Source organism: Aphis gossypii, chromosome 3 (assembly GCF_020184175.1).
Source record: "Aphis gossypii isolate Hap1 chromosome 3, ASM2018417v2, whole genome shotgun sequence".
NCBI classification, from domain to species: domain Eukaryota; kingdom Metazoa; phylum Arthropoda; class Insecta; order Hemiptera; family Aphididae; genus Aphis; species Aphis gossypii.
Window position 1 is genome coordinate 17,169,282 of NC_065532.1, and position 20,230 is coordinate 17,189,511.

At 25.2% G+C, this 20,230-nt stretch overlaps 3 protein-coding genes and 2 non-coding genes across 5 annotated transcripts; 3 read left to right on the forward strand and 2 right to left on the reverse strand.

Moving 5' to 3' along the window:
- Window positions 1-5,552: 5,552 nt before the first annotated feature.
- LOC114130995 (39S ribosomal protein L43, mitochondrial) lies at window positions 5,553-6,427 on the reverse strand. Its single transcript, XM_027996107.2, has one exon. It carries the CDS (start codon window positions 6,282-6,284, stop codon window positions 5,712-5,714), a length of 573 nt encoding a protein of 190 aa, XP_027851908.1. The 5' UTR covers window positions 6,285-6,427; the 3' UTR covers window positions 5,553-5,711.
- Window positions 6,428-8,450: 2,023 nt separating this feature from the next.
- Window positions 8,451-9,775, reverse strand: LOC114131012 (TP53-regulated inhibitor of apoptosis 1-like). The gene has a single exon (XM_027996135.2). The coding sequence runs from the start codon at window positions 9,291-9,293 to the stop codon at window positions 9,069-9,071; it is 225 nt and encodes a 74-aa protein (XP_027851936.2). The 5' UTR covers window positions 9,294-9,775; the 3' UTR covers window positions 8,451-9,068.
- A 1,571-nt stretch (window positions 9,776-11,346) lies between these two features.
- On the forward strand, window positions 11,347-18,329 carry LOC114131021 (60S ribosomal protein L21). Its single transcript, XM_050203694.1, has 5 exons — window positions 11,347-11,506; window positions 12,251-12,389; window positions 12,473-12,606; window positions 16,911-17,040; window positions 18,211-18,329. The coding sequence occupies exons 2-5, from the start codon at window positions 12,261-12,263 to the stop codon at window positions 18,292-18,294; spliced, it is 477 nt and encodes a 158-aa protein (XP_050059651.1). The 5' UTR covers window positions 11,347-11,506; window positions 12,251-12,260; the 3' UTR covers window positions 18,295-18,329.
- LOC126551526 (small nucleolar RNA SNORD31) lies at window positions 13,364-13,429 on the forward strand. The gene has a single exon (XR_007605459.1). It is a non-coding gene; the product is annotated as a small nucleolar RNA SNORD31 (small nucleolar RNA).
- Window positions 13,926-13,991, forward strand: LOC126551525 (small nucleolar RNA SNORD31). The gene has a single exon (XR_007605458.1). It is a non-coding gene; the product is annotated as a small nucleolar RNA SNORD31 (small nucleolar RNA).
- Window positions 18,330-20,230: the final 1,901 nt, after the last annotated feature.

Here is a 20,230-nt window from a genome sequence, read left to right on the forward strand (position 1 = left end):
ATATCAATTACCATGGTAATAACTTACGCTATAATACTATATATTATTATAGTCTATGATATTCCATAATGACCGATTAAAATATTGTTTTATGCAATTTTAAATGTCTTGATCGTAGCAAAGCCAAATTATAGAAATACAAATTTGAACGAATGTAGTTAATATAAATGGCGCGGAGTGAGAGTACGTTTATTACGCACTATATTACGTTTCGTTTGTCATCTAAACTTTAAATGCTGTTATTGTAACTAATGAAATACTTTTCTGAAATTTGATGTTTACGAATCGAAATACAGTAGACGCAGCGTATAAAACTCGCGGCCTGGTTCAGTCGCTTATTAAACTAATAAACTCAAAACGATCCAAACGTATTCAAATACAGTATAAAAAGTATAATATTATAATTAAAGCGCGGATAGCTATGCAATTGAATATTTTTTCCTTATTACTTTTTTGGGTTTTTGTCATTTATCTTAAAGAATTATAACAACTTAAATCTAATGGTGAATTTTGTTTTTGCATATTTCTGCATATTTAATGGTTATTGCATATTTTTGAATATTTTTACGAAATTCGAAATATACCGCATATTAAAACTAAATTTTTTTATAAACATAGTATATTTAAGTAGTGAATTATTTTAAGTTGTTTAATTTGAAATTTTATATTAAAAATAATAAATTTTTTTCATATTTATTGTATATTTTTATGATTTTTACTGCACATTATATGGTATATTTCAATACATTTTAGTGTATCAAAATCTATGCTCTAATGACGAATGTACATGCATAACAACGTAAAAATTGTAAAATTTATTTTTCTTATTCTGTCCACAGCCACTTGTTATCACTTTTTTTTAAAAAAAACTAGGTTTTCGTATTTTTCACAGTGTAAATAAACTACTATCATTTCACAAACGAACTATACACAAAAAAGTAACGTCTTAGTATCTTTTAGAACAATAATAATTTGGAATATCTCCAAATTTAATGTCAAAAACTACGAAAACCCGTTTTTTTGAAAAAACCACATTTTGTACAATACTTGTTGAAGGAGTAATTTTTCAAATTCAAAATTTCACATGTATGATCTAATGCGTTGCCTTATTAATGTACAAGCATAAAAACGTAAAAATTGTAAAATTTATTTTTCTTATTTTTCTCACAGCCACTTGTTGTCACTTTTTTTTAAAAATAAACTAGTTTTTCGTATTTTTCACAGTGTAAATAAACTGCAATCATTTTACAAACGCATTATACACCTTAAGGGAACATCGCAGTATATTTTAGAACAATAATAATATGGAATATCTCAAAATTTAAAATGAAAGGCCATGAACTACCGTTTTTTTGAAAAAATCACATAATGTACAATACTTGGTGAAGAAGTAAGTTTTCAAATTCAAAATTTCACATATATGATCTAATGCGATGACTTACGAATGTACATGCATAAAAACGTAAAAAATTTCAAAATTATATTTCTTATTTGGCCCACAACCACTTGTTATCACTTTTTTTTAAAAATAAACTAGTTTTTCGTATTTTTCACAGTGTAAATAAACTGCCATCATTTTACAAACGCATTATACACCTTAAGGGAACATCGCAGTATCTTTTGGAACAATAATAATTTAGAATATCTCCAAATTTAATATCTAAGGCCACGAAATACCGTTTTTTTGAAAAAGTCACATTTTGTACAATACTTGGTGAAGGAGTAAGTTTTCAAATTCAAAATTTCACATATATGATCTAATACGTTGCCTTATTAATGTACGAACACAAAAAAGTAAAAATATCAAAATTATAATTACACTCTAATAGAACCCGCAACCACTTGTTGTCAGTTTTTAAAATAAAACTAGTTTTACCTATTTTTCACAGTGTAAATAAACTGCCATCGTTTTACAAACGCACTATACACCTTAAGGGAACATCGCAGTATATTTTAGAACAATAATAATATGGAATATCTCAAAATTTAATATGAAAGGCCACGAAATACCGTTTTTTTGAAAAAATCACATAATGTACAATACTTGGTGAAGGAGTAAGTTTTCAAATTCAAAATTTCACATATATGATCTAATGCGATGACTTACGAATGTACATGCATAAAAACGTAAAAAATTTCAAAATTATATTTCTTATTTGGCCCACAACCACTTGTTATCACTTTTTTTTAAAAATAAACTAGTTTTTCGTATTTTTCACAGTGTAAATAAACTGCCATCATTTTACAAACGCATTATACACCTTAAGGGAACATCGCAGTATCTTTTGGAACAATAATAATTTAGAATATCTCCAAATTTAATACGAAAGGCCACAAAATACTGTTTTTTTGAAAATATCACATTATGTACAATACTTGGTGAAGGAGTAAGTTTTTACATACCCATATGATCTAATGCGATGACTCAGGAATTGAGCGCAGATTTCTATACAATTGCTTTTTTTTCCTCTTTACTTTTTTGGATTTTTTTCAGTTATCTTCATGAGTCATAATAATTTGTAACTAATGGTGAAATTGTATTTGTATATTTCTGTATATTTATACAAAATTCGAAATAAATAGCATATTATAACGAAAATTTTTTATTTACTTAGTTTATTTAAGTAATTAATAATTGTAAGTTATTTAATTAGTGAATTTTATGTATATAAAAAAAAAAAAATTCTTGCGTATTTTTATGATTTTTACTGCATATTATATGGCATATTTCGATACATTTTAGAGCATAAAAATCCGTGCTGTAGTTATAATACTCAAATTTCGTAAAATAAAATTGGTAGAAAATAAACTAGAAACAAATTTGGCTATAAAAAGTTACATATTTTTGTTAGTTATATAATATATTACGCTGTTTTCAATTATTGTGCTTTATAATGTGTGTATGTGCAACAAATTTTATCGCATTTCACATTTATCGCGATTATCTTTATTGTAATGTGAAGTATAAATACACTCCCGATAACCTGGCACAGCTATCGTAATTTTTAAATTTTTTCTCCGCTTTGCCTATAATAATATAAGCCTATATAAGATTATAAGACTCACGCGACACGTTGTACGCTGGTCCCAGAGCGAGTCCTATAAGCGGCGTCCGCTAGGCTTAAAATAATGTTTTGCTTCAGAATACTCGCGTAATAAAAAATTTATGTTGTCATTCGAAAGTTAAAAACTTAAAAATCGTCGTCAACGATAAAATATAGTACAAAAATAAAAACGTTCTTTTGATAACGTCTTAAAATCGTGTAAAATAAATATTTTTTTAGAACGTATTATAACGTTTTGTGAAATAATTAACGTTATATGTTAATAAATAATAACAATAATGGATCACTCAGTATTATACTCGCGGTCGTGTAGAGTTGACTTGTTGTAGTTGTCCTTGCTGATAGAACATTATACGAATTTATCATCGTCGTCCGTTATACACCCCGACAAACGGATCACGCGTTCCGTCGCAACGACAGCCTCCGGGTCGCACGTGCGTGCAGTATCCTCGCGAATAATCGATTTCGAGTCACACGACAAGCACAATATTATTACATTATTATTATAATAGTGCAGCAGAGCAGTTATTTGCGGGTAAACGCGAGGGACATATATATACGAGACCCGGTTCCCGTGAACTCTGAGAAGACCTATATATTGTGTGCGGTCATATTATAGCAGTAAAATGCATAATATTATATTATATTATATAATGCTTATTTTATATTTATGTGTAGTATGTGTAATAATAGTAATAACCATGATCCGTATATTAGGTCTACTGTCTGTATACTACACATACATGGATCCGACAGTGTCGTCATGTCGGCGATCGATGCAGTGCAGTTTACAAAAAAAAAAATACATGGTAAATATAAGTAACAAGTATAGGTAATAAGTAATAACCAACTGAAATTGACATTAAAAACTAAAAAACCATCGGTAGGCAGGCGAGTGGATACCTACCGCTTTGATGTAAGTATATAAGGTGTCGAGTGGGTCACTAATGGATTTCTGAATGGCAACAATCCGTCAATGTCAATACCTGTATCGCCAAGTATATATTTTATGAATTATGAGATGTTTTTAATGTTTTTATGTTAGCTATATTAAAGTCGTTCAATCTCATTTTTAATATTAGGTACTACCTACGTTAGGTTAATATAATTTTTTTCCAAAAATATTTTATTTATTAAATTATTAGTATTTATATCGTATTATATCTGTAACTTATAAAACTCAATAAGTCATACCATCATTTAGTAAATTACGAAAAACAATAAAAATAGACTCATAGTAAGTAGATAAAATAAAATAAAATAAATAGAGAATATTTTAAAATAAATCAAAAATGTTAGGGCGTATAGGTATAGTTAGGTACCTAAAAACATACCATTATACCAATATAATAAAGGTAAAAGTTCGAAGTTACTATGAATAATGTTTTTAAATTCTATCAAAATAATTAACTCTTTTATTTATCTTTATAAAATTTAGTTCAAATTTAAACTTAAAATACCAATCTATAAAAAATAACCGCCTTTAAATATTTTTTTTTATTTTTTAGTTTCAGTAAAAATTACTTAGGAGTAATTTTGTATTAAATTAACAAAACCTAGATTTAAAATGAAAATTTTTTATGAATTTCTAACTTCTGCCAGTGTTATTACAATCTTATTTTTAAAAATTATTTCAAGTAGCAAATATAATTAAGTAGATACATTTATTGATTCTTGGTAAAAAATACCTATGTTTTAATTTGTAAATTTGTAATTAATTATTTTACATGTATTTTAATTTACCTATTTCTTGTACCAAACTTATTGGATAATCTTTTATCTTTTTTCTAGTTTATCTATTAAAGCATTGAGCATTGAGATTGAGCAAAACACAAAATATAACATTACATAATAGATACCGTAGATACCTGCACACTCTGATAAATCATTTAATAATTGTCAAAACACTACATTTTTCAATGAATATAATTTGTTACATTTTGGGTAGGTAATCTAGATTGTTTTGTACGTGACAAACTTATCATTTATTTAAATCATCAAGTTCGTAAAATAGTCTCATAACAAGCATTTGTGCTACTTGGTAATTCTGTGGTTTAGGACAATTACAAATCATAATATAAAATATGTCAAGGTTATTATATTAAATAATATAATATAATCTGCTGTCAAATAATACAGTACTCAAGTTGTGTATTTTAGATTTCCATCATGAGTCTATGGATGTATTAGATTTACAATACAATAATGTTTGTTTTTTCGTTTCATTATCATTTGGAGTAATAAAAGTAATTTGTTTTTTAAGGTAGTTACAAATAGTAAAATGGATCTAGTATGTAGTTTGGGGGTCAAATGTAAAGTAAAAATTCATAGTAATTTAAATAACTCAAATTTAAAATTATTTACTTGACTATACTTATCAAAACTTATAAGCAAAACATAATTATACACTGGTCAACATTTCAATGCCATTTCTCCACTGACCATAGGTAATGTTGTATCAATGAAACAAAAATATAAAACTAAATATTAATTATATACCTATTTTATTATTTTAACTAATACAAAAATTAATTTCTAAAATATATTTATTTGTACAAATACTGAAAAAAACAAATAAAATCATATAAAATTATAAACAGTATTTTATTGAATCATGTAACTAACAATTTTATGATAACTTCTAATTTACATTTGAGCTGCTTGAACCTTCTGAGTATCATCATCATTTTCATCACTGATTTTTTGTTTGTTTATCATTTCTAATAACTCTTCTGTGGCTGACTTTTCTTCCCATACAGGCTTTGATAATTCTTTAGATGGAAACTGTGTAATGTTTAATGCTGGATCCTTGTTTGTAAATGGACTCCAGACTCCTTGAATAGAAGGGCAGTCTGTATGCCACATTTTGGCGTACCTCATAAGCGGTATACCAGATCGAGTGGTGTATAAATTTAACCACTTGATCATTTCTTGTGCAGTAAAATTGTGACAGCTAATTACTTCACGTTCACCATTCAAATATTCGGCAACAAATGAAGGAGACTTGTGACGACGAGGCTTCAAGTATACAGCTGTACCTGGGTGTTCTTGTGCATAACTTATTAGATCTGTTTCGATGAAATCACGAATTCCTCGACTAGATCCACTGCTCTTACAAAATCTTAATGTGACTCTTTTCAATTGACATATATAACGTCCAATACCATTTTGAAGCGGAACTCTGGGAAAACCTCTCGGTGTAAAACGACTGCTCGACATTGTTTGAAGACGATTATTTCAAGATTTATTATTAATTGTTAATTTAATAACTGCAGATATTAATTATTGAGAATATTGAAATCTGAAACACCTAAAACTCGTGGGCTTATCATTTATATTGGTTAGATAAAGATGTTATACCTTAATCCCGGTTGTCGGTCTTTGTAGAAGATAAGGTTCGACTAGCCCTTATCAGTTGTTCGCTCGTTGGAAGAAATTTAGTTCAATTATTACTCACGAGCGCTGCAGGTTAACTAATTTGAAGTTATGAACTTAATATTACTTATTTTCGTTTTTCTAAAATTCAATATTCCGCCAAAATTTAAAACCAACCATCAAACTTTGGTCTGTGACAAAATAAATGAAATATACAACCAAACCAATTTATTTCTCATGCTCTTGATTTTTATTTAATATATTTTTCTACCCAATTAATTATACACATAATTTTATTTTAACCAACAATTTTTAATCATCAAACAATTTTCCAATATTAATTGTTTATTTGGTTGGAATAATAATAAAATATTACCTTCTAAGACCTTAAACTGTGTTTATAAATTATATTTATAATAATTGTATTTTTTTTATTGAACGTAGTAAACTAGTATCACAAAAGACGAACAATTATTAATATAGTAATCACTAATTAGTAATATCAAAGAGACCCAAGTGCTTATTCCTTTAAACTTGGAATAATTATAATTGATTTTATTTGGACAGAATTATCCCAGTATCACTCAACTGGTTTTATTTTGTAGTTAGGAATTTATTATAGCTACTGATTGCAAGAAATTGCTGTTAAAACAAATGAATGGCGCAAAGTTTTCTGATTTGTCTACCACGACGGTGAGTCATTGACTGGTAAGTAACCGCTCATATATCTATAAAATTATATTGTACCTACTACCTAATTATATTCTGTGTACAATGGTAAGCCTGGACCTATTAACATGTTTTAGGTGTTGAAATGTTACTATTGGGTTAATCAGGATTAATTGAAATTGATCTTTTGTAAGAATATCATTCAGAAAAAGAGAATAGGTACAAAAATACATCAAAGTTATTAATTATAAAAAAACTTAATACCTACCACTAATATCCAAAGGGAAATTTCTATTTGGTTTTAAGTTGTATAATTGAAAGTCAGCCATACTTTATCAAACTACCAGTATAACATAATAATTATACAAATTGCTATACTTAATAATAAATGATAAACTTGCAAGTTGCAGTTTCTCAAAATAACAAAATTTTGCTTTCAGCATATTAAGCAATTTTCCAACAGGTATGTGTTGTAAGTTTTCAATTAATTATAAATACATAAATAAAAATGTTAAACAAGTTATGTTGTCTTAATAATAAATTTATTCTTATAACTAGGTACCATGTAAAAAAGTGAGATATTTTTTAAACACTAACATTATAATTTAATTAATTTTAATATGAATCATTGTTTTTTTTTTAAATTTTATTTATAAAAGAAATTTGAATGTGTCAAATTGGGTGGCTACTTTTTTTCACGTTTCGCATGTCAAATTAATGTATATAATATATATATACATATATATATCACTATATCAGCATACATGCTTTTTGTAAATTTAAATAACAGAATGTTTGTTTTAAAATAAAGTTAAAAAAATAAAATAATTAAAATAAAATATTTCTAGCATATTTAGTCTTATCTACATCTGTAACTAAATATAATTAAATATATAACTATTTACCATAATGATGATAAAATAATAATATAACAAATAACATAGTAAAAAATAATAATATTTAAACACACGGTTGTTTAGATATTATAATATATAATATAAAATAGATAGTGTTAAAAAGAAGAATTTAAATAAAACATACATATTATAATTTATAATAAAGTTTAAATAATAAGTTTGTGCGGATTACTATATTCATGACATATTTAACATATTCAAATAGAATGAGCCTATCAAGTAAAAATCTATATAAATCTAAGTAGTGACAAGTGAACTATAGACGTTTATATCAAAAGTACTTATATGATCTTGATTTATTTTTAATTAGTGATTTATGTAAAGATTTTTTATTATGTATTAACTACTGTATTTGTTATCATTTTAGACATAAGTTTGGGAAATTATAATTTTTTTTTAAGTGCATATCTGAACAAATATCCAATGTGTACCATAATTTATTAGTGTTTATTACTAAATGAAAAAACATATAATTGTACCTACCATTATAATTTATAGATAGTTAAATCTAAAATAAATTCAAAACAATTTCATATAATTTGCAATAATATTATACTAGATTTATTTTACAATCAAATAAATTCAATATATAAAAATCAAATTTTAAGTTTTTAAAAGGGTCCAGATTTACGAGGTTTTTGGTAAATTAACAAATTAGAAATTACTTATCCCTTTTTTAAATAACCAAAATATAAATTAAATTTTAGTTAAAATATAATAACAAATATTTACAAATGGAATTAAAAAAAAATTAATAACAACACTTGTCATCACTAAGAACACATTTTGTGGTATTATAGCCAGTGGAAGTATAACGAATACAAATTAAATAACTAAGTTTATTATATTAGTGATCTATTATTTATAATACCTAAATAAATTGAAAAATTTCGACCTTAAGGTAATACAAATATAGAACTAAAATACTCTAATAAAATAAAATTACTCAACAGCTAAAAGTTAACAGAACTTGTTAATTAAGGATAACATTTAATTTTTAACTAGGTAGTAACTAATATAAAGAAAAAGATTTACTATAACTTTACTTCTTCATGCGTTCTGTTCCCAAGTAAGGTTTTAATACATCTTCAATATCCAAAGCATGTAATTGCATACCTTCTCGAAGGCACTTTTGATATTCTTCAAATTTTTTGGCACACCTTTTATCATCATAATCACCTTTCATATAACATTCAGTGAACCAAGAACTGAAACATTTTTGATACTCATCTTTTATTTTGTTGCAGGGCAAATGAAAGCTATCCATTTTGATTTATATTAAACGTTATTAATTTTTATTTTAATACCATTTGATTTCCAATCTAAACATAAAAAATGAGTTATGTAAAACAGGTTGATAAGAAGTAATTTGTCGTCTAAATACTGTAGTCTGTAATGTATATTAATTTAGAGTTATAATTATTATAAATTCCGATACTGTTTTTATTATAATATTCGAGACTCGAGTACAGATTAGAGTCATCGCCGAAATATGACAATAATATGATATGAATAATGAAGATGAACTACGAATCTATCTAGGAACTACTCTAACAGTCTAACCATTGAACATTCAGATTGATTGAATAATAATGACTATTGATTAATGATAATAAAGAACAAGAGTAGCTTATGGCAAATATTAGAATAATGATTGTATAGTAAACAAAACTCAAATCATGATAGTAATATCACAGAACAATTTACAATATGGTCCAATGAACATGCGTGAACACACTGAACACTGAGTATAAGTAATAACATTGATTTAAATCAATGGTAATACTAAATTACTGTCAAAAATTCAATTTCTTGTAGACTGTAGTACTGTAAAACTCTAGTCTATATTACGGTAATAACTACTACAATAGTGTAGACAAAAAAACTGAAAAAACTCAGAAATTCTCAAAATGTAGAACGTCTATACAAAATACTATAACAAAATAATGGATGATAATCACACGGCACTACGGCAGTATCACATAACAAACGAAATGTATTTGAAAATGTCATAATATTATAATAAATAATAATTTTTATATGATATATATTTTCATAGACCATACTCTATAAAAGTGTATTTGTAAAAACATTCGTTGGTGGTGTAAATGTGTAATGTAACATTGCATAGTACAAATACTACAAATAGCATAATAGAATCAATATTTAGCATACCTTTAGACATTACAAACTATAAACACAAAACATTTTTATGATCTAAGAATCTAGCATCAAAGATCTATTCATAGATAGAATAGGAATCAACACTTACTTGTAGCCTTGAAAAATCCTGAATATGATGTGATGTATATTATATAATGTACATTGATATTAACTATTTTTTAAAATACTTTTCAAATATTACCTACCTATACAAATACTATCATTTGCTATTCATGCAAATTTGGATGAATGTTGAATAAAATAATTTTTATCTTGGCACTTTTTAAGGTTTTTTTTTTTGACAAATATTGAATTAGAGGTCGCTCTGATGTAGTTAAAATATTCAAAGAAATAGATTAAAATACTATCTATATTAAAATATATACCTTTTTTCATATAATATAGCTGTTGATTGATTTGGTTTATTTACCATTATCTACTATTTCATGTATTTATAAAGAATTTTAATTTTTATATAAGCTACCTATCTAAAAATCATTATTTACTTGATTTTAGTTTCAATCATTAAGCAATCTATCTAATTTAACTAACATTAATCACCCAGGCCATGCTTTTAAGAAATTGTGTTAATAATTTAACACAATTTCAACCTAATGGTTACTTTGACATTATGTCATAATAATGACACCTAAGGGGTAGGTTCTTTAATAGGTACAACGAAATAGAGGTTTTTAATTCAGTTCCATACTCTATATACTGTGGAAAATATTGGTGAGTAGTTAATTCTATTTATTTATAAATTATCAATCAGTCTACTAATTTCAGATGTAGGTACTGTGGAAAATGTAACAGATTTAACATATAATTCATGTCGTGTCTAAGTTTTAAAGATGTATTGTTTTGACAATTAGGTATTTATAATAAATTGTATACAAAAATTAAAAAGTTAAAATTTAATGCAAAAAATTATTTTGATATTTTTAATTTATTTAAAAAATAATTTAATTAATTTTAAATCTATGATGCTACGCTATAAGCATAATAATATTATAATTATTATGTGCCGATATTTGACCGGCCGCGCATTTAATATTTTTTACACAAGGATAGATTATCTATTCTATAATCATGGTTTCCTTTTTTACATGAAAAAATAATCGTATATTTTTTCTATTCCATGATAAAATAATATTGTTTTGTATCGTGGTTATTCGGACGGATCGTTTTTCGAATGAAAAACACAACATAACCTTAAATAAATCCACCACAATTCGGTTCTTTTACTTTCACGTACTCGTTTTCTAGAAGTGTGGTGTCTCTTGGCTTACGACTTTTTTTTTAAAATCGTAACCTTAAGTAAGTACAACTTCTTAATATTATTCTAATCTTATAAATATTGTTATTCTCTAAAAAGTTATTTCATTTTGCTGCTTTTTTGCGTTTCGGGTCGTTTATGACTTCTCATAGTTCGTATTCGAATTCTGACCATAAGGGGCATCCGATTTGAATTTCGTTTGGATCTTCTATTCTTACTCTTTCGATCGATCAATCCAAACAATAATGATTGTTTTGGTATAGGATGTTATTGTCCCGCAGTGAATTTTTGGTTTATAATTCGAATGTCCCGATATTGGGATAGGCATGACAAGATTGACCAAACTTAACGTTAACAATGCTGCGACAGCCATGGCATTTAAGATTGTATGTATAATGTATGATATGCATCCTCGCTTCATTGTAATTGTCCATTACAAGTCTCAATGCGCTCAAGTTATCTGAAATGTTCAGCAGTCCAATCATGAAAAGTGGAATGTGTTCAACAATCGAAGCGTCTCAGAATATACCTGATTTGCATTTAATATACTCTTCACGGTTATTCAGTTTAGTTCTAATCATTCCCACTTGGATTTCTTGTTTTTTAATTTTCTTGTATATGCACTGATGTCATAATCTTGAATGTTGTATTGAAGATTGAGATTTAAGTATTCTTTATCATTTTAAATTCAAATTAATATTTGGAGTAGGTATTGAAATATTTTACTTTATAAAATCCTTTATTGAATTGGTTTAGGTTTTTCTACATATTTTTTTTTTTTTCAGATAATCAAATATGACCAACTCAAAAGGTTATAGACATGGTACTAGGGACTTGTTTTCCAGAAGATTCCGTAGACATGGAGTCATTCCTTTGTCGACATACATGAAAGTGTATAAAGTTGGCGATCGAGTTGACATAAAGGTAAATAATTTATTGAGTTATAATAAGTATTTATAATTATTAAAATCATTATATCCTAACTTAATGAAACCATTAAATCTTAGGGAAATGGAGCTGTTCAAAAGGGTATGCCTTATAAAGTATATCACGGTAAAACTGGACGAGTATTCAATGTATCCAAACACGCTCTTGGAGTAATTGTCAACAAAAGAGTCCGCAACCGCATTATTGCAAAAAGGTAAATAAATCTCATCAGCTCTCAAAGAATCACTAAGTATATTATGTAATTTGAACTAAAAAGTCCACAATTAACTTTTATATAAAGTTATTTTATGATTTTTTACTGTCCCTGACTGAGTGTTGGAGGTTTGTCTTATGGAATTAGTATTATTCAAAGTTAGTATACCTACTTATTTTTTATGATCTATTTCAAATAATCTGTAAAATGATTTATCATGTATGTGAGTTGTAGCGCAATGTGTAAGTTGCTGAACAAATTATTATGACATAAGACCGCTTTATTCTTAAATTATAACTCATGTTTTGAAAGTTTCATCTGGAGTATTTTTCATGAAATTTTTCTCTACAAATTATAAAAAATGTATTTATTTATGTAAATTAATTTACATATATTTTAAAACAAATCTTATAAGTTATAAATAAAAAAAATATATGTTATTACTTAATATGCTATATAATATGTTAATATGATGACTTTATACCGCCCCAGACTGAATCTAATGTTGAAGGTTTAATCTGAGTAGTAATTATGAAATTCAAAATTTTTTTTAACTATTTTTAATAATCTATATTGTGATAAAATTTCTCTTTGATTTATACAAACATATAACATTCTAAACACTTACGATGATATTATGCTGTCCCAGTCTGAAACTTGTGTTAAAGGTTTGAACTGAATATAATTTAAAATTTCTATTAAAAATTATAATCGGCACGTTTATAAAGAATGTTAAATAAAAGTTTTGTGTGTTAATAAAACAAATGATGATTTTATACCGCCCCAGTCTGAAACTCATGTTGAAGGTTTGATCTGAATGTTTGGAATTTTAAGTTTTTTTTTCTCTAAATTATATTTAATAACATTATTTTGCATCTATTGCTTATAGGTTATTAAAAGCAAATTTAAATTTAATATGATGACATTATACCGCCCCAGACTGAATATTATGTTGAAGGTTTAATCTGACAATTTATAAATTTTAAGCTTTTTATTTTTATAAGCAATTTTCAATTTATTGTATAATTATCTCAGACATATTTATATTTTACATACGTAATAAAATAAAATATGTGGAAGTTTATCTACATTTAAAGCTTCAAATGGTACATCTAAAAATAAACAAGAGTGATTGAGTAATATTAAAATTTGTAAACATAATGTGATGATTTTATACCGCCCCAGACTGAAACTCATGTTGAAGGTTTGATCTGAATGTTTGTAACTTTAAGTTTTTTTTTCTCTAAGTTATATTTAATAACATTATTTTACATCTATTGCTTAAAATATAGCTTATAGGTTATTAAAAACAAATTTAAATTTAATATGATGACATTATACCGCCCCAGACTGAATATTATGTTGAAGGTTTAATCTGACAAATTATAAATTTCAAGCTTTTTATTTTTATAAGCAATTTTTAATCCATTGTATAATATTATCCCAGATATATTTATATTTTACATACGTAATAAAATAAAATATGTGGAAGTTTATCTACATTTATAGCTTCAAATGGTACATCTAAAAATAAACAAGAGTTATTGAGTTATATTAAAATTTGTAAACATAATATGATGATTTTATACCGCCCCAGACTGAAACTCATGTTGAAGGTTTGATCTGAATGTTTGGAATTTTAAGTTCTTTTTCTCTAAGTTATATTAATTAATAATATTATTTTACATCTATTGCTTAAATTATAGCTTATAGGTTATTAAAAACATTTAAATTTAATATGATGACATTATACCGCCCCAGACTGAAATTTATGTTGAAGGTTTGATCTGAATGTTTGTAATTTTAAGTTTTTTTCTTTAAATTATATTTAATTACATTGTTTTGAATTTATTACTTAAAATATAGCTTATAGGTTATTAAAAACAAATTTAAATTTAATATGATGACATTATACCGCCCCAGACTGAAACTCATGTTGAAGGTTTGATCTGAATTTTTCTCTAAAAATTAATAATACAATTCTTATGCATACCTAGCTAAAACATACTTTATAGGTAATTAATATATATGTATAATATATATATTTAAAAAAGGGGTTATATACACTTGATATGATGACATTATACCGCCCCAGACTGAATATTATGTTGAAGGTTTAATCTGAAAAATTATAAATTTCAAGCTTTTTATTTTTATTAGCAATTTTTAATAATCTATGTTGAGAATAAATTCATCTGAGCTATAGACATGTAACATTTTGAACATTTTATGATGACATTATACCGCCCCAGTCTGAAATTCATGCTGAAGGTTTGATCTGAATGTTCATTTTCTATGTTTTCCTAGTATATTTAAAACATACCCTGAATACTAAGTATAATATTGTTAGTAATTTAAAAATACTAGTGTAATTTTGAAAGCTTAGGTATATCTAACTAATACAATTAATGAAATATGTATGTATGTTTTGTCTCCATCTTATAAGTGTGCAACAGCAAATTTACTTTTAGCAGTATTCATTTAGCTTCGATAGTTTTAGTATTAAAATTAATTAATTAATTATTAAAAGTAAACACATTTTCTATGGTTGGTTAGGAATTTTCTTTATAATCTTAACTTTGGTTTAAGTACCTTTGAAAAATAAATAGTTTTTAAAAATAGAAAACGTTTTTACCTTGTAAGTTTTAATAGAATATAATAATTTATTATGTACTAGAAAGAAAATACATCTGGTTATACACCATTTTTATTATTACATGATGACATTATACCGCCCCAGACTGAATATCATGTTGAAGGTTTAATCTGAGTAACTATTAATATTGACTTAATTATTTTTGTGTATTAATTTATTATAATATAATATATTAAGTTAAGTGTATTGTATATATACTATTAGTCAATTTTTATGCAATTCTAGGTTTCCCAATAGATTAACCTTTAATAATAAGTACTAATATCTACTTATAGTTTTATCAAGTATAGTTCAGTTAATATCCTGTTTATTATCAAGCTTTATTCTGTTAAATAATTATAGTAGATATATAAGTACTGGGGATTATATTTAAATATTATTGTATAGTTTGGTTAGTTAAAAATAACAAATGTACATAATTCTTTCTATTTTTTTTTTTTTTTTTATAAAATTTATAATATTCAGACTAGGTACTATTGACATTAGCATTTGGATAGCTAAATTCAATATTACTCGGACATTGAACAGTATCCATAATGTTAAATTATGTGACAAAATGTTTTGTTTGTAAATTTGGAGTAACTGAAATCTAATATTGAACAAATTATGATGACATCATACCGCCCCAGACTGAATATTGTGTTGAAGGTTTGATCTGAATATTTGTCAATTTGAGATATCGTAAATAGCAATTATTATGATAGTCTAAATAGTTCAATATATTTGTGTAAATTAAATATAAATTGTAATTAATGCACTATATGATGATTTTATACCGCCCCAGACTGAAAGTCATGTTGAAGGTTTGATCTGATACAATTTTTAAGTTATATTTTTATTTTTGATAATATATAGTATTATAACATAAAAAACTAGTATTAAATGCTCTTTTACTAATTATAATATTGTTTGTATTATCCTTAACTAAATGTTATATTCAAAGTTAAATGTTGTCCATTGGATACCTCTAATGTATTCATTGTTATGATTGTATACCGCCTCAGACTGAATGTTATGTTGAAGGTTAATCTGCATATATTTATGTGTTTAACTTTTTACTAACGATTATTAATTAAAAATTCTTAATACGGGTTCTAATGATAGCAAAATATTTTATTTTAACATATGTATTTATATAATTTTGAAGAAAATACATTTGAGGAGTACCTATAATGTCTTTATTGTTTGAAAAGCGTTGATGTTTGTATTGGACACATTGACATTACGTTCTTATCAGTAATCACTAAAATTTTTTCTTTATTTTATACAATTTTATGTTAACGTAATATTTTATTACATGCATTTAAATTATAAAAATGAGACCTAAATATATTTCATTGATCAGAGATTTATTTTTGTTTTTCAATTTTCCATTTCTTATTAGTTATTTATTAATACGTGTATATTCTTAATTTGCTTTTCAAAAAATTTATAAAAAATAAGATTAATATTTTTATCCAATTCAACAAAATGTAATACGAATGAATACATGTCTTGTAATATATCCTAGGTAAATACCTATGAATAGGTACATAATGGGCATAGTTTATATGTAATTGGATCCCTATAAATCCATAGTTATTTTAAATTAATATGTTATACTAAAACTAATTGTTAAACAATATATTTGTTTTATTTAATTGTTTAGAATTAACATTCGTATTGAACATGTTAACCCATCAAAATGCCGAGATGATTTCTTGAAGCGTGTCAAGGAAAACGAAGATAAAGTAGCTGATGCTAAAAAGAAGGGAATCAGAGTGTGCCTTAAACGCAAAGTAAGATTAATAGTTAATTTTTTTAAGTTAAGATTTAACACTGTTAACACTAATTTATATTTTTATGCTTCTAAGATTTAAAAAAAATAACATTTTCATAAAATCATTTTAGTTTTTCACTTAATGACATATTACAGAGTTCTTAAGTTGCTTTAATGATCTTAATAAAAAAAAAAACAATTCGAAAAACATGAAAAAATGTACATTTGAACATTTTTTTGTGTATACTTATCTATTCACAGAAATATTTATGAAAGCCAAAAATAATAAAAATTTAACTAATAGTGGGTAAATGATAGGTAATGCACTTCTGAGTACAGTTTTATTTTGGTACACAAACTTTAAATTTAAATTTTTAGTATAATATCTCATATATAACATTTTAGAAAATACAAGTACGTAATAAGTAATTACTAAAAAATAAATATTTTGTTTTGATAATGTATAGTTATAAACTAATTTTTAAATTACAGTATTTTACATCCATTAATATAAATTTATCAGTAACAATGATTTTGTATATATTTTTATAAAATAACATATAATTATTAAATAAAATTAAAGTGATTTTATGAGCACATTGAAATAGGCATTATAAATTAATTTTACTGCTGTCAATGACTAAACTAGCATAATGTAAACAAATATTTGCATACCATTTTTTTCATTTTAATCTTATATTATACAATATTAGGTATTAGGTCCACATTCCTTAAAATTTTATTAGGTATTTTTGTAACATACATTTTTATAAAAGGTGTAAATTAAAAAAATGTAATTGAAATTGTTAATCTTTTTTATGGATTAATTTAGATTTTCAATATTATTCAAATGAATTCTATACTTTTTTTCTGATACAAGTAAAAAGTAGCTAATAATAAATTTATTAGTGAGATTATATCTGTTTTAAAAGATAATATCTAGGTAATTGATATAATTGTTGGTGTTTTAATTTTTTAGTTATAGAATTTATATAGATTACATTATTTAGAAGGAAATGTAACATTATAGTCAATTAAATAAAGACGATTTTTTTTTCTGTTCTTATTGATTATTTGTACAAATTATCATTATGTTATAGGTATATCATTTATAAATTTTAGTAAACATAAACAATATTTAATTAAAAATCGCATATTTTATTTTTAATTTGTTAAATTTTGTTTTCAGCCTCAAGGACCACGACCCGGTCACATAGTAAGAGGAACGGATCCAATCAGTTTAGCTCCTCTACCTTATGAATTCATTGCTTAATTGCTGTTTTAAATATATATGTCGATTTAAACACATTTTATCGTTTATTTTTTTCAATTATTAAATTCTTGTTTGACACTTCCTATTAATAATGTTTCGTTAGTCCGTATAAACAAATCCTCCTCTCCTGAAACCATCTGAAAGGATTCCGGCATTGAAAAGCATCAGTAAGCCGCCTTCGGTTCCATTCAACTTTTATCCCTCTAGTTAAATCCTTTCTCAGTTTCCCTACAAACCGAGATTTCCCTCGTTATCGTGTAAAATTGTTGAGATTTGTGTGTATGGGAAACGATGCGCTATTATGCAGAATTCTTTACAAACACTGTGTTATAGAGTTTTGCAACATTTTTTGCTCCTTATATACTATTTACTGGTAAAATTTATTTAGGATTTTACGCGTTTTAATCATCTCGTGTGATTTTTTCTATTCGTATACGATTTTAGCACATTACATATAAATACTTTTTTTTGTGCGGACGCAATTTAATTCTGTTTAAAGATCCGTTTTTGTAGCGTTAACGTTTAATTCGTCAACAAGTTTCGTTGGCTATTTGACATTTAATCGATTCAATTTGTTAGTAATTAGATTCCAAACTACTATTCGACATTTTAAATTTAGTATTATAATTTAAAATTATTCTACATATATTTTTTTGAAGTTTTGTTTAAAGTTGTCAAGAAACATTAAACCATCACATCGTACACCCACGGTTGATATTAGATAACATTTATGTACGTAATTAATTATAATATATAAGTAGGTATCTTAAGTATATAGAAGAGAATTAGTGTCTGAATATTTATGGATAAATATTTTATAAGAACTAAGATTGATGTTAAAAGATTTATACAACGAAAAGCATGTATGTATACACTTCAGATTCAAATATAATGGTATCGGAAACTAAAATAGTTTAAATTTTTTCTCATATTTATGTAAAGGCCAACAAGAACTAATATTGAAAAGTTTATTTTATCAATTAAATTGTACTAAAGTTATATATATATATATAAATTATTTCATTAGATTTCTTGAAATGGTCAAAATGCTAAATCCGTATATGTTCACGTTTTAAACGGATAATTGAAGAAGCAGGAGATATTGTCATTGAAATTTAAGAGTAGGAACATTATCAGAGTTAATACATTAATTTAGTAGTAAAATAATGTGAGCAAATTTATCATTGGTCAAAAATTATTTGAATTATATTTTTTATTACATTATTTATGCAATAATAATTAAAAAAAAATATATATAGTTAATTTTCAATGCTACAATTTCTTTTATAAAATATATGTGTATATGCTTACGTCTTACTACTTTTGTTCATACGTCTTATTGACTGCTAAATAAAACCGAAGTAGTCTATAGGGGTTTATGGATTTTTAGAAAATGACTAAGGGTGCCGTGGGCCAAAAAAGGTAAGGAACTTCTGGTCTAAGTATTTTAATTCCCGAATTCCGTCAACTATATTTAGCGCTAAACGCGTGTACTTAATGTATATAAAAATATCTAACCCAATTATATTTTAATTTTATAGAATTGGTAGTTTTTACTTTTTATAAATCACGAGTACAATGAGAAGTGAAATTTACGCGAAATACAATAAATTGGTATAAACGGATAGGTTAGGTTAGGTTCTAATCTAATCAGCTTAAGCAAATATTAGAAACATAAAAATAATGACATTGGTATTATGTTATTAGTTTATTACCTATTTTAATCTAGATTATATTATCGTTTTATTTTTTATAAGTTTGTATAGACAAATAAGTATAACAATTAAATTAAAATTAAATAAGTGATAATCATTGTTGATTTTAAATATACATATATTTTCGGCTTTTGTTTTTCAGCGCAATCGTTTATTATAATTATTCACAAAAGTTTAACTAAATTAAATTTAAAATTATTTTAATGAAAGATGTCGGTATT

Bases quoted from the DNA above. Each gene is read 5' to 3' on its own strand.
- LOC114131021 (XM_050203694.1), top strand. From the start codon at position 12,261: ATGACCAACTCAAAAGGTTATAGACATGGTACTAGGGACTTGTTTTCC. The intron at 12,607-16,910 runs GTAAATAAATCT...TTAATTGTTTAG, and splicing joins AACCGCATTATTGCAAAAAG to AATTAACATTCGTATTGAAC. The intron at 17,041-18,210 runs GTAAGATTAATA...TTTTGTTTTCAG, and splicing joins GAGTGTGCCTTAAACGCAAA to CCTCAAGGACCACGACCCGG.
- LOC114131012 (XM_027996135.2), bottom strand. From the start codon at position 9,293: ATGGATAGCTTTCATTTGCCCTGCAACAAAATAAAAGATGAGTATCAA.
- LOC114130995 (XM_027996107.2), bottom strand. From the start codon at position 6,284: ATGTCGAGCAGTCGTTTTACACCGAGAGGTTTTCCCAGAGTTCCGCTT.